This window comes from Rutilus rutilus (assembly GCF_951802725.1).
Source record: "Rutilus rutilus genome assembly, chromosome: 20".
In the NCBI taxonomy this organism is placed as follows: Eukaryota; Metazoa; Chordata; class Actinopteri; order Cypriniformes; family Leuciscidae; genus Rutilus; species Rutilus rutilus.
The window spans coordinates 8,647,832-8,660,656 of NC_140225.1; the positions used below are offsets into that span (position 1 = coordinate 8,647,832).

The 12,825-nt window shown below is 37.7% G+C and overlaps 1 protein-coding gene across 1 annotated transcript in view; it reads left to right on the forward strand.

Moving 5' to 3' along the window:
• The first annotated feature begins 377 nt into the window (after nt 1-377).
• The window catches only part of gfra4a (GDNF family receptor alpha 4a), a 109,179-nt gene continuing 96,731 nt past the window's right edge, over nt 378-12,825 (forward strand). Inside the window, exon 1 of the mRNA XM_084391203.1 lies at nt 378-858. Coding sequence (XP_084247329.1) covers nt 816-858 — 43 coding nt within the window. The 5' untranslated portion in view covers nt 378-815. The remainder of the gene's footprint in view (nt 859-12,825) is intronic.

Below are 12,825 nucleotides of genomic sequence, written 5' to 3' on the forward strand. Positions count from 1 at the left end.
TAAGAACTATAAAGTTGTGGAGTACAAGTACAAGTCCCATGGCTCAAGAATCAGTGAAGAGTTAATTTTTTAAGCTTTAAAATGACATTTTCTCTCCCTGTTTATGTTGGTGACCTTCTAGCATACCACAGAAAACACTAATCCAGGAAATGTATTTTTTCTAATATTTCATTTATATTTCACTGTATTTGAAAACTTTAATCCTATAATAAAGAAACGTGGGGAATTATAAATGTAATAACTATAATAATTAAAAATGATATACTTTATAATAAGTTAACTATTAATAATTATAATCATTATATACTATATAATAACTAATTATATACTACAATAATACATCTAACAATGAATTGCATTCGCTCTTCTCTGCTGTCAGTGGAGTCGGAGGGCAGAGCGCAGTGCTCTTGCGCGTCCGGTGATTTGGTGTCAGTGCAGTTCTCGTGCGCTCAGGAGTTAGACAGAGACACAGCATCACACGAAAAACAGACGAATTTACTCCGGAAGACCAACACCGCTCTTTAATTAGTGTCTTGAGTGCTAATGAGGTTATTAACGCGGCATCCAAACTTGTTATTAAAATAGTGCCACTGATTTGCGCACCTGTTTCCCTCATCTGGCGCCAGATTTGCTGGGGAATAAAAGATGATTCTCGACGTGCTCTGTACCTATGAAATGATTTGGATTGCGCCTCGCATTTTTGGAGGAAAGCAGCACTGAACGCAGTACGACGTTTTCTGGACAACTTTGGTGCCAGTGGACACGGGCAGTCGCGAAAGTCTTTTACTGCCTCGAGATTGTTGGCTCTAAGCAGGATGGACCTCATCGGGTTCTACTTGTTCCAGCTGGCAATTTTTGGTGAGTTTTCCTCCGATTAATTCAGCTGATTTGGGGGGAAACGGAGGATGAGCTCAGTTGCAGCTGTTGCGGATGTGAAGGGAATGGTGAATCCATTCTTTGCCTGCAGACGCACGAATCATCTTTACCGTGTCGCCGCATTTTAACTTTAACTTGTTACTTTTGCGATTGTAATGTCGTTATGTGTTATTCTATCGGGAAGTTGCGGTGTTTAAGCTGTTAGGAAATTGTTTCTGGTTTGATTTACGATATTGTCAGTGCGCACATAAGTGTCATTATCATATTTGGCACACCAAATGAAACGGACGACCTGCTAATGTCATTATGTTTGTGTGTTAAAATTACCTGTCGCTTGCATTTAATGCGCTAGTTCACGGCACATTAGCTCCATCACTAAAGCAGCAGCCTGACACCCTGTCCGTCAAGCTGTGCGCGTCATCATGGCATCTCGCGGGGTCCGCAGGTAGCGCGCAGGACGCATCCTATACTGCAGCTATGCAAAATAGCTTTAAAGAATTATGAAGAGCCAGCAGCCTGAGACTGTAGTCATGAGCTCTTGTCAATACGTTTGCGAAGGATACCTCCTAACTAGACCCCTTGCAGCTGTCTCCATGTCGTCCTGTCGTTTCATTTGTGTATTCCACTGAGACTTAGTTTTGTCGAACAGTCTCAAGAGAATGCGCTTGTGCATTGGGCAACAGGCTGAAAGCAGACGTTTTAAGGGAGGCTTTTTGGCATGCTGGAGTGAAAAAAAAAATCAGATTGATGATGACAGTTCTATTTTACCCTCTTAGATATAATGTTTAATAGCCTTGCTGAAGCATTACTGCTACAGTCATGCTTCATTTGCTCTTAGATTTAAAATTCCCACATTGAATATGGAATATAAATGGGTTACATTTAGGAGATAAATGTGAATGTCACAATGTTTTCAAGTCAAGCCAAGTCACCTTTATTTATATAGCGCTTTTTACAATACAGATTGTATCAAAGCAGCTTCACAGTGATAACATGAAAATAATACAACAAAGTTGCGTTCAATTCAAGTACTCATACAAACTTAAACAGGAGCAAAGAGAGAGAGATACTGAGAAAGTGAATGGGTGGTGTGGTGGGTACGGAAACTCATCGTCTCTTACAAGCCATTATCGTCATCAGAGGCGGCATGTCATTCAAACTTGCGCCTTCATATTTTTGAGTGGATTTTGAATGCAACTATCACCCCAAAAAAGGAATATTTTATGATTATCTGAAATAATGAGATAATTTACTTTAAACAGGAAATTCTGTCATCATATCCATGCATTTTGCTTCAAAAGACATGCCATTTTTCAGTGGAACACATCAGCAGTTACTATCAAAATGTCAAAGCTCTCAAAGATGCATTATCTGTCAAGTTCAGTTGCCATTTTGCTTGGTTTATTCAAAAAAGATTAAATATTAAGTCTGGATTTGAACCTGGGTATCCTTGCGGGGTACATGAAAACTGTATCATTATAGCCAAAAATGGATTATAATGAACTACTAAGCTGATTTAAGGTGTTATCTAGTGCGCCAAGTGAGCCAGAATTGCCACTGTTCCAACCAATAGGCCACAACAGGTTTATTATATGATTGTGAACAAAAACCAAAAGCCATAAATCGTACAGGATTAAAAACAGGAGTAAAACCAAAACAGACATTCAGTTAGGGCTAGTCTTGAAGATACTTAAGAGCGTACCATCAGTGTAAGATATAAACTCTCACACGCACACACATACACACACTTGTACATCTATCTTTATGAGGACATTCATTGACACAATGCAATCTCTAGCTGTTTACCCTAACCTTACCCATCACAACTAAGTGCCTAACCCAAACCCTGACCCTAAACCTACCCTTAACCTAATTATAACCTAATCCCTAAAACCAAGTCTTGACCCTCAAACAGGCCTTTAAAGGGATCTCAGAAAGTGAGGACCGGCCAAAATGTCCTAACTTTACTCTCTTTGTCCTCACTCCAATGGTCTAAAACTCAAACTGGTCCTCACAAAGATAGTTGTACAAGTACACACACACACTTTTCCCTCTGGGGTTCACATGCAGAGGACAAAAGACATATAGCCACCATGCAGCTAGATGGCCAGAGGCACGTTTTATACAGTCATTGATGGAGAGTGACACTTTTGAGCTGATTTTCGCGTGTTTGTTTTTCTGTCATGGTTGGGAATTTCCGTGTTCTTCTGTCTGATGATATTTTCTGTCTCCTTACTCAATAGTAACCCACACAAACCATTTGTACACTTTCATTAAGACATTTTCAGTATGTTTATTAAGCTGTTTTACTTTCAGGTTTTACTTTCCGTGTTTTCCGGACATTTTATTCTTAGCACTCAGATGTCAGCATGTGTGCATTTTGCCTCTTTTAGAAATGCAATGTATTGCTAACAATAAATATTTGGGGTCAAACTATGAAGATACAAGCAATGTGAACGATGATTGGTTTGTGTCCTTCTGTGTCACACTTCACTTTGACAGCCATCACTGTGCTAGTCCAAGAAGAAACTTTAATGGGCTTTGTCAACTGTTTTGTTGCAGTGTAATCATTTAAAGACACTTTGCTACCAAGTCTCATATACATTTCACATGTGGAAATATGATTAAGTTATGAATGAGAAGAATGGTTAGCCTGTAGTTTCACATTACATTATATTTTTGAAGTGTTCATTCTAGTTAGAGTCTTTGAGCAAATCCGAATGATCCTTTCTCAAAGTGTTAATACAAGTGATAATTACGTAATTTCCAACATGTACAATAGTGTGAAATGAATTCCACCTTTCCTAGACTAATGCTCATTTAAGCTCTTAGGGGATTGAATAAATTTGTTAGCCACACATTTAGTAACCTTGAATTGTGGTAGATTACATTATGCGGTGCTGTTCATTGCACCTTGCTGGGATATGAATTTATTCTGGCAGGGGTGCTGTTTCTCAGCAGCATTAATGCGAACTGCCCCTCCCCTCCCCCTTTGGCCTGTCCAGGTTCTCTGTCTTCACTCTGCTAATTATCCGCATACATCTCTTAGTCTATTCTTTCAGCATGATTTTTGGGGGTGACTTTTTAATTAGCTGTCCCTTCAGAGTGAATATTGACTGGGATTGACTTGATTCAGCCTAGGATAAGTAGGCAAGACAGATGAGCATTAATGTGCGATGTGCAGACAGGGCTGTTGTGTGTCTCAATCGTACAGAACTTGATGTAAAGGTGGAAGCCGTGACCAAAATCTTATATCATTGTATGAGTAAATATATATATATATATATATACACAAAAGTATAACAATTATTGCTTTACTTGTAATAACCATGTGGTAATGGCTTTTTGGGTAGTCTAGTGAATTAAGGATGCATTTCATTTGATTATTTATCTTTTTATTTACTTGATGTAAGTATTTGACTTATTTACTTTGTTACTTATACTTATATTATATTATACACTGATTTTACGGAGCCCCTAAAGGGACATGGTGAAGGAAAAACTATGAAAACTATGAAAAAATATGAGATGGGAGGAAATATTATCTGTCAATTCTTTGCGTTTTCTCTTATATATCTTAATTTTTGTGCATTCCTATGAGAAAAAGTGTGGTGCATGTGTTCACCTGAGAAAAATTGCGTTAGCTCGCCAATACGTTTTGCAAGCGAAAGGAATTTTTCTCGGGGGAATGCGAAATTTTTTACGAGTGAACGCAAAGTTTCTTGAGGAAACGCAAACCATTTGCAAGAGAACACAAAAGTATTGACATTAGGGCTGTCACGATATCAGATTTTTCTCTACACTCTTATCATGACCAAAAGAATTCCCAAAAACGATATATCGCAATATCTATGGAAGTCTTGGTATCAAATATGGTAAATGGTAGTCCAACTGTACTTATGTGAAATTCAAGAACAAATCTCATTGGTTCTCACCTAAAACAAAAACTAAATCAAATCATATAAAGTGTTTGTGTCTCAAGACTAGGAAGACTTGCTCAATTCATATGGATTATGTTTACAATGTTTTTATTAACTTTTTGAAGCGTCAAAGTTTGGTTATATGGACTTTCAATGGAGCGACAGAAATCTCTTAAGTTTCATTAAAAATCTTAATTTATGTTTTATGTTTGCAAGAAGAATTAAGGCCTTATGAGTTTAGAACAAAATGAGGATGAGTAAACGATGACAGAATTTTCATTTTTGGGTGAACGCATTCTTTAACAAACACCTTTTTGTATAATTCAATATTTTTGTATTTGATTTTTTAGCAGTATCATATATTATGAATAAAAATGCTGAAGATTTTCACACATCTAGATCTGTTTGGAATGATACTGTAGGAACATGTCACAATATTGAATCTTGTTATCACAGGATCACAAGAATAGACTTAATTGTTTCTTTTTTAATTAAACTTTAAGCAGTGCTTCATGTCTAGTACTTTTGTTGTCATCTTTTCAGTGAGTGGAAATCAACCCAATCTCATGAGAAAACGTAAATATTTTATGAATTGGTGGTTTTGACTTGGTGGTTTTGAAGTGTGCTATTTTGAAACAACTAATTTTGTATTTTAGTAGTAATTAAATTGTAGTAAAGCATAACTTTAAGTGTATTTAGTGTACGTTTGTGTACTAAATTGAAACAACTTTAAGTATACTTAGTATACTTTAAGTATATGCCTGTGTAGGGACTAATTATATGCTTTATTAGTGTACTTTATTTGTGTTACAAGTACATTACAAATTCATTTTGAGTGTCTTTGAAACATACAAGCAATATACCCAGGTGAAAAGAAATATATTTAAATTGTACTAAGTGCGTATTAAATGTATAATTTTAAAACAACTTCAGGTATATTAAGTGTATTTCAAGAAATGCTTAAGATCAATTTTAAGCTATTTGCACTATATTTTAATATATTAAATTGTGCTAAAATGGAACCACTTCAAGTACATTCATGCATTTTAAAAGTGTATTTCTTTACAGTTCATTAAAAATATACTTTCATATGTCTTAAACTACAGTTATAATATATTTGAAGCTTAATTTTAATGTACTTCAAGAGCATTTAAAGAGCATTTAAAGAGCATTTAAATCATTTCAGCTTAGAGATTTACATCCTTCCGATAAACGATTCATCAAATCTGTTCACGTTTCAATCGCGTGGTTTCCTCCTAGTCCTCTAAAAAGAGATACGATCGCTCTTTATATTTTTAACAGTTTAAATTTAGACTTCTAAATCGAATCACATTCAAGTAACATCTGCACGCACGCACAGCATATCTGATAAACGGAAGCTCTGAGTGAAGTGCGAGGCGAGCTCATTATCATAAGAACCAATCACAACCATTCAATGGCTCTGGAACCAATCAGGACTAGTCACGTGTCTTATGCTATTGTTTGAATTTAAACAAGTACAAACTTTTTTAATCATCTTTGGAAAATGTATCTATGATGCATTTCAAATAATATGATGTTGAAATCCTTGTGGGAATTTCAGTAGTACAAACGTATCATGTAATGGACAACAGCCTTTTAAAGGTGCTCTAAGTGATGTTGGGTGAAGTCACTTCTTGTTGACGTTCAAAGTATTGTCAAACAAAACAGAGGCTAGCTCGACCCTCCCTCCTCCTCATCCCGTCCCCTCCCCCTCCCTTCCGTGCTTCCTGAAACAGACATGAACCATTTAGAAAAACCAAACTGGATTTACCCACCTGTCCAGCAAAAACAGAGCCACCTGAATTTCGGATTGGAAGCCCTTCTGTCGGCCGAGTTCTCACCACCTTTTGAACGCTTTTCCGATGTAAATTCGGTACTTTGTGCGTTCCTTCTCCTTTTCCCTCTTCTTTGTTATTTGTTCATCGCAACGTCTTCTCTTTGGTCGTGTGTCGGCCATATCAAAATTCTCAAGAATATACATTTTTAATGTTAGTCGTTGTCATTGTCTAGGACATCTCTCCTCTTCCTTCTTCATGCTTCTCTCTCCTCCACTCCCCACACCCCCCTTCATGTGCACGCACACTAACCCACCAACCCCCACCCCCAAATCATTCTTGTCGGTTATTGGCTGGAACACTGTTTGTTATGTTTCGTGGTCCAGGCTGGGCCAGTTTGTTTTTCTTGCCATTTGTGGAGCCTGGGCTGTCTGCAGAGATCGCGTTTTTTTTTACAGTGTGTTCAGGGGACAGGCAGCTAGCGGACAGTGAGGAGATGTTTGCTGTATGTGACAAAAAAAAATTGGCCTAAAAAACGTGTGACATCGCTTAGAGCACCTTTAAGTAGCCTTTTACAAGTAGCCTATAAACAAGTAAAAGTGAACAACATTAATTTTAAGTATGCTTATTGCAATGCTTAATAATAGTTGACAAATGTTTCTAGTTGGTACATTGGAATGTAAAAAATGTTTTAAAAATATTAAAATGATAAATACATAAATATTTAAAATATATTGCAGTAGGCCTAAGTGTTTATAAAGTACATATATTTTAAACACTCTAAAAGCGTAATCATTTTGCTATGTGCTTACACAAAGTACTCATAAAATGTACTTTAAGTAAGAGCAACATAAGTATGTTTTCTTTAAATACACTAAAACTTCACTAAAACTATGCCTGTGTTTAGCATATTTCTTAAAAAATTTAACTAAGCATATATTTATTACTTGTATTGTACTTTTTAGAAATATATTAAAAGTACAATTATTTTAAAGTGTTAAAAGTTGTATTGTGAAAATAGGTAAAAGCATGATGCTAATATACTTTTAATATATTTAAAGATAGTAACATTTTTGTTAGTATATTTGCAATGTACTATTGAAAAAGGGAATATATTTCAAATACAATAAAGTAGCCTATACTTTTTTTCCACTAGCGGTTGATTGGTTTGAAAAAAAAAATAGCAACCATGAAGGTCCACCCCTGAACCTAATTCGAAGTGGTAAACAGATTGTACAAAAATGTACAAATGGGATCATACGAATACATATGAATTCTCCACCAATTTGCCAAAACTTAAAATAGTTATAATTGCCATGAGAGTGTGTTGGTAAATGAGGCTTGAGCGTAAACTCTTACCTTTTGAGAGGAACTATAAAACATTCAACATTCCCTGAAATTTGAGTTATTCTTAGATTCATGCGAGATCTAAGGATATTTCTGTAAATTTTTTCATTCTAACTATATAGCTCTTCAGTTATGGAATTTATTGGCAGTAATGTTGTCTTGCTGAGCAGATATCAATTTCCTAACAAACTCAAAATCGTATCTGTCAATAATGTGTGCTTTAATAATTTTTTTATTAAGTTACGATGATGTACAATCCTTTAACACAATCTAACAATTCTCCATGCAAAAAGTGGAAACTCCTTTCTTAGACAGTATAAAACAATAAAAAAAGACAAAGAGGCGACATAAGAGAAAATGAACATGCTCTCCCTCCTCATGCCCCTGTGCTAGATATATGTACTGCGGTATATACCGGAATATACCGGGTGACACATTTCTGCCATCATACCGCCCAGTCCTAGTGTGGTGTCGTATCTAGCATCTACACCTGGCAATATGTATAAGCCTATATGTGTGTGTGCATGTGTCTGGTCAGATCTGAAATATGCACCCTTGGTGTGAGCTCATTTAGAGTCAGTCATCCATTCAGTTGGCATGTCCGATCCGCCCCTATCATCTGGAGAGAGCAGAGAAGAAAAGAGAAGAAATGAAGACCTTTTTTGGATTTAGATAAAGGAAAGCACACACACACACACACGGGCAGAGAGGACTGAAGCACAGGAGGAGGTGACAGAGCCGCTCATTATGTTAACGGTCCGTCATTCCGCCGTCTTTTGTAAAGGCACGATTAAACTGCCGGGACAATTACCAGCGCCTCAATAAAAGAATCTGGCATTTTTACGACTTCCATGCGGCACACCGACAGGCGGAATAGGAAAAGGCCTGAGATTGTCTGGAGTGATTTTATCTTGACAGGGTGCTGAAGAAAGCAACCACCTTGCTCGCAAGCAGAGACTTCTTGTAAGTGCTATGGAGTCTGGTGTTGAATTTGGGGGGAATTGAGGCTGAGGTACAGTCACGTGAATACAAATGAACAGGGTTCACACTCTCATCGAGTCCATGTGCCGCAACCACCAGAATACAGATCAACAATGCAGGTTCTCATGGTCTCTGCCTGGGAGGGGAGGTAAAGTGATGTGTGAACTGAAATACGTCTTGTTCTGTCCCTTCTGTCTTCTGAGACGTGGAGAATATGTGAACTTCAACCCACTGTATAGAGCCAACATGTGCCTTTGGCTTGAACGTGTGTGTTCAGGGTCCAAAATTAACTTTTTGCAATGGCCGGTTTTGCAATTTGCAATCTACTGGTGATACATTTTCTTGGTGGCCATTAAACTGCAGTTGGCATTATTCTTGGTTTCCTTATTTTACTAAATATATATTTTATCCTTTTGAGTGTTATTGTTAAAAATGTCCAGATGGCATAACAGATAAGTAAAAAAAGATAATATTAAAGACCATGGAAAATATGAATAAAATACTGGTCAAACTGATTATTAGTCTATAATGTGTCACTTGTAGCATCATATACAATCTAAACCAGTCTCTGTCTCTCTAAAACTACAAAAGGACTTTGTGATTTTGACCTTTCTATAGCTTAATGCAGAATATGAACAACATGAACATTCTGTTCTATGATGCTGAATAAGTAACTCTGTTCTGTTTACTCACTAAATCTATTTTTGCTTATATTTGATGTTTGGCAAGTGTTAAATTTGGACCCTGAGTGTGTGTGTGTGTGTGCAGATCAACTGCAATGATGTGGCGCCCATGAATCCTTGTTTTCACTTGCAGTGTCATTATTTCTGCAAGTTTTAATGAAACCTGCATGCTTCCTTTCTAGCAACCTCATTCACATGCATTTAAAGCCTCTCATTGCATATTAACTCAGACAAAAGCTGCATCACCTCTTGTGCAATATGACCGGTATATATGTATCATATATGGTGTACTGCCAGCTGTCACCATGCTCATTATAGTCAAAGGCTAAGTCAGCTGGCTTGGCATCAGTTATAATTATGTTGGGCCACATTGGATATGCCTCACACAGTTCCGACTTTGATCCCTTCATGTTCAATTGGGAGCTGATGGAGAGGACTGATATGTCAAACCAGGGCAACAAGTGGCACGATCTGTGGGTAGTTCAGCTAAGCACACTGAGTTGATTGGTTCCTAATGAGCGGTTAACCAACACGCACTAAGCTGATTGGCCTGTAATTAGCAGACTGACTAAATGCACCATGCTGATTGGCCCGTAATAAGGATGAAATATTGTGGAGGCTGATGAACGGTCAAAACAGTGAAGGTGTCTATTGTTAAAAAGCACTGTGTAGTTGGTTTGGAAATGAAACTGAGAGCACAGCTTTGTCAGTTTGACAAGAAAGCAAGATATAAAGAACTTATTCTGTATGATTGCATAATAGACATTTTCTCTTTTAAAAAAACTACACACAAAAGACTCTTGAAGCCTCAAACATGTACTTAAGCTGTGGAATGCAATTCACAAACAACTCTCAAAAAATCTCCTTTTATCGTTTACAAAAGTCAAGACAACATTTGACAAAGAACACACCACAATACAGAAAAAAGCAAAAGAATGTAAACTTTGTAAAGGGGTTATTATATATATACACTCACCTAAAGGATTATTAGGAACACCATACTAATACTGTGTTTGACCCCCCTTTCGCCTTCAGAACTGCCTTAATTCTACGTGGCATTGATTCAACAAGGTGCTGAAAGCATTCTTTAGAAATGTTGGCCCATATTGATAGGATAGCATCTTGCAGTTGATGGAGATTTGTGGGATGCACATCCAGGGCACGAAGCTCCCGTTCCACCACATCCCAAATATGCTCTATTGGGTTGAGATCTGGTGACTGTGGGGGCCATTTTAGTACAGTGAACTCATTGTCATGTTCAAGAAACCAATTTGAAATGATTCGAGCTTTGTGACATGGTGCATTATCCTGCTGGAAGTAGCCATCAGAGGATGGGTACATGGTGGTCATAAAGGGATGGACATGGTCAGAAACAATGCTCAGGTAGGCCGTGGCATTTAAACGATGCCCAATTGGCACTAAGGGGCCTAAAGTGTGCCAAGAAAACATCCCCCACACCATTACATTACCACCACCAGCCTGCACAGTGGTAACAAGGCATGATGGATCCATGTTCTCATTCTGTTTACGCCAAATTCTGACTCTACCATCTGAATGTCTCAACAGAAATCGAGACTCATCAGACCAGGCAACATTTTTCCAGTCTTCAACTGTCCAATTTTGGTGAGCTTGTGCAAATTGTAGCCTCTTTTTCCTATTTGTAGTGGAGATGAGTGGTACCCGGTGGGGTCTTCTGCTGTTGTAGCCCATCCGCCTCAAGGTTGTGCGTGTTGTGGCTTCACAAATGCTTTGCTGCATACCTCGGTTGTAACGAGTGGTTATTTCAGTCAAAGTTGCTCTTCTATCAGCTTGAATCAGTCGGCCCATTCTCCTCTGACCTCTAGCATCAACAAGGCATTTTCGTCCACAGGACTGCCGCATACTGGATGTTTTTCCCTTTTCACACCATTCTTTGTAAACCCTAGAAATGGTTGTGCGTGAAAATCCCAGTAACTGAGCAGATTGTGAAATACTCAGACCGGCCCGTCTGGTACCAACAACCAGGCCACGCTCAAAATTGCTTAAATCACCTTTCTTTCCCATTCTGACATTCAGTTTGGAGTTCAGGAGATTGTCTTGACCAGGACCACACCCCTAAATGCATTGAAGCAACTGCCATGTGATTGGTTGATTAGATAATTGCATTAATGAGAAATTGAACAGGTGTTCCTAATAATCCTTTAGGTGAGTGTATATATGTATACATGTCACTGTTCTCCTGACATCCATTAATCATTTTTGTCAAGGTTTGAACCAAAGTTGTAATTTTAGTTAGATTTAGCGTCCTCACTTTTTTAATTGTTTAGTTTAGCTGCTTTAGTATCTGTACCTTTAAGACTTCTTAATGAATGCCGTCTTTGCTTTTAAAATGAGAGCAGACACTTATGGGTCACAGGTTTGCTTTTGGTTCAAACATAGTTTCCACTGTTCAAATTGTTCAATAAGTCACTTTGCATGGTCTGCATAACAAACTGTTAGAAAGGAATAGTTGAATTACTTGCTGTAACAGGGTGGACTAAGGTGTTGAAGTGCCCCTATTATGGGGGGTTCACCACTTTTGAATAAGAAACAATATCAAGTCTATAAAACTTGTCTATAAAACTCATCAAAACTCTTTGAATAAGCGTATCAGTGAGAACACTCGTTTAAACAGCACACACACCCGAACTTGACTGCACATCACATTTTTGACATTATTGATACTGCTTTCAATCGTAATGCAACGGACCGGTCTACGGGACATAAATTAAGCCTTTAAATAAAAGGGTTATTGGGCTGTTTACACTGTCATATACAATAAAAGAGCCTGCACAGCGACATGAAATAGAAATGAACACAAAAAACCTGCCTAGTTGCCTACCTTACACAACACTGATGGTGGACTTGCGCGTTAGTTTTAAAAAACATAATTTAACATCTAAATAGTCCTAAAGCCACTTAAAGTGTTTTAAGGAATAAATGTATTCCACTTAAAGGAATAAATGTAAATGAACAAAAATTTGCGTTACATTTACAATCCTGTGAAAACAGGGGGTGCTGCAGCACTTCCCATGCCCCTGACAGCTGTTCTTTGTGTTTGTGATGTGAAAGTCTTTAAGTGGCGTCTTCTTAACTTGTGCAGCTTGATACTGCCAGAAGCTAACATTTTGAGCCATGCAACACTGTGGTCTCTCTTCGTTACCCACCGTTGCATTGGTGAATGCGTGATTATGTCTCGTCATA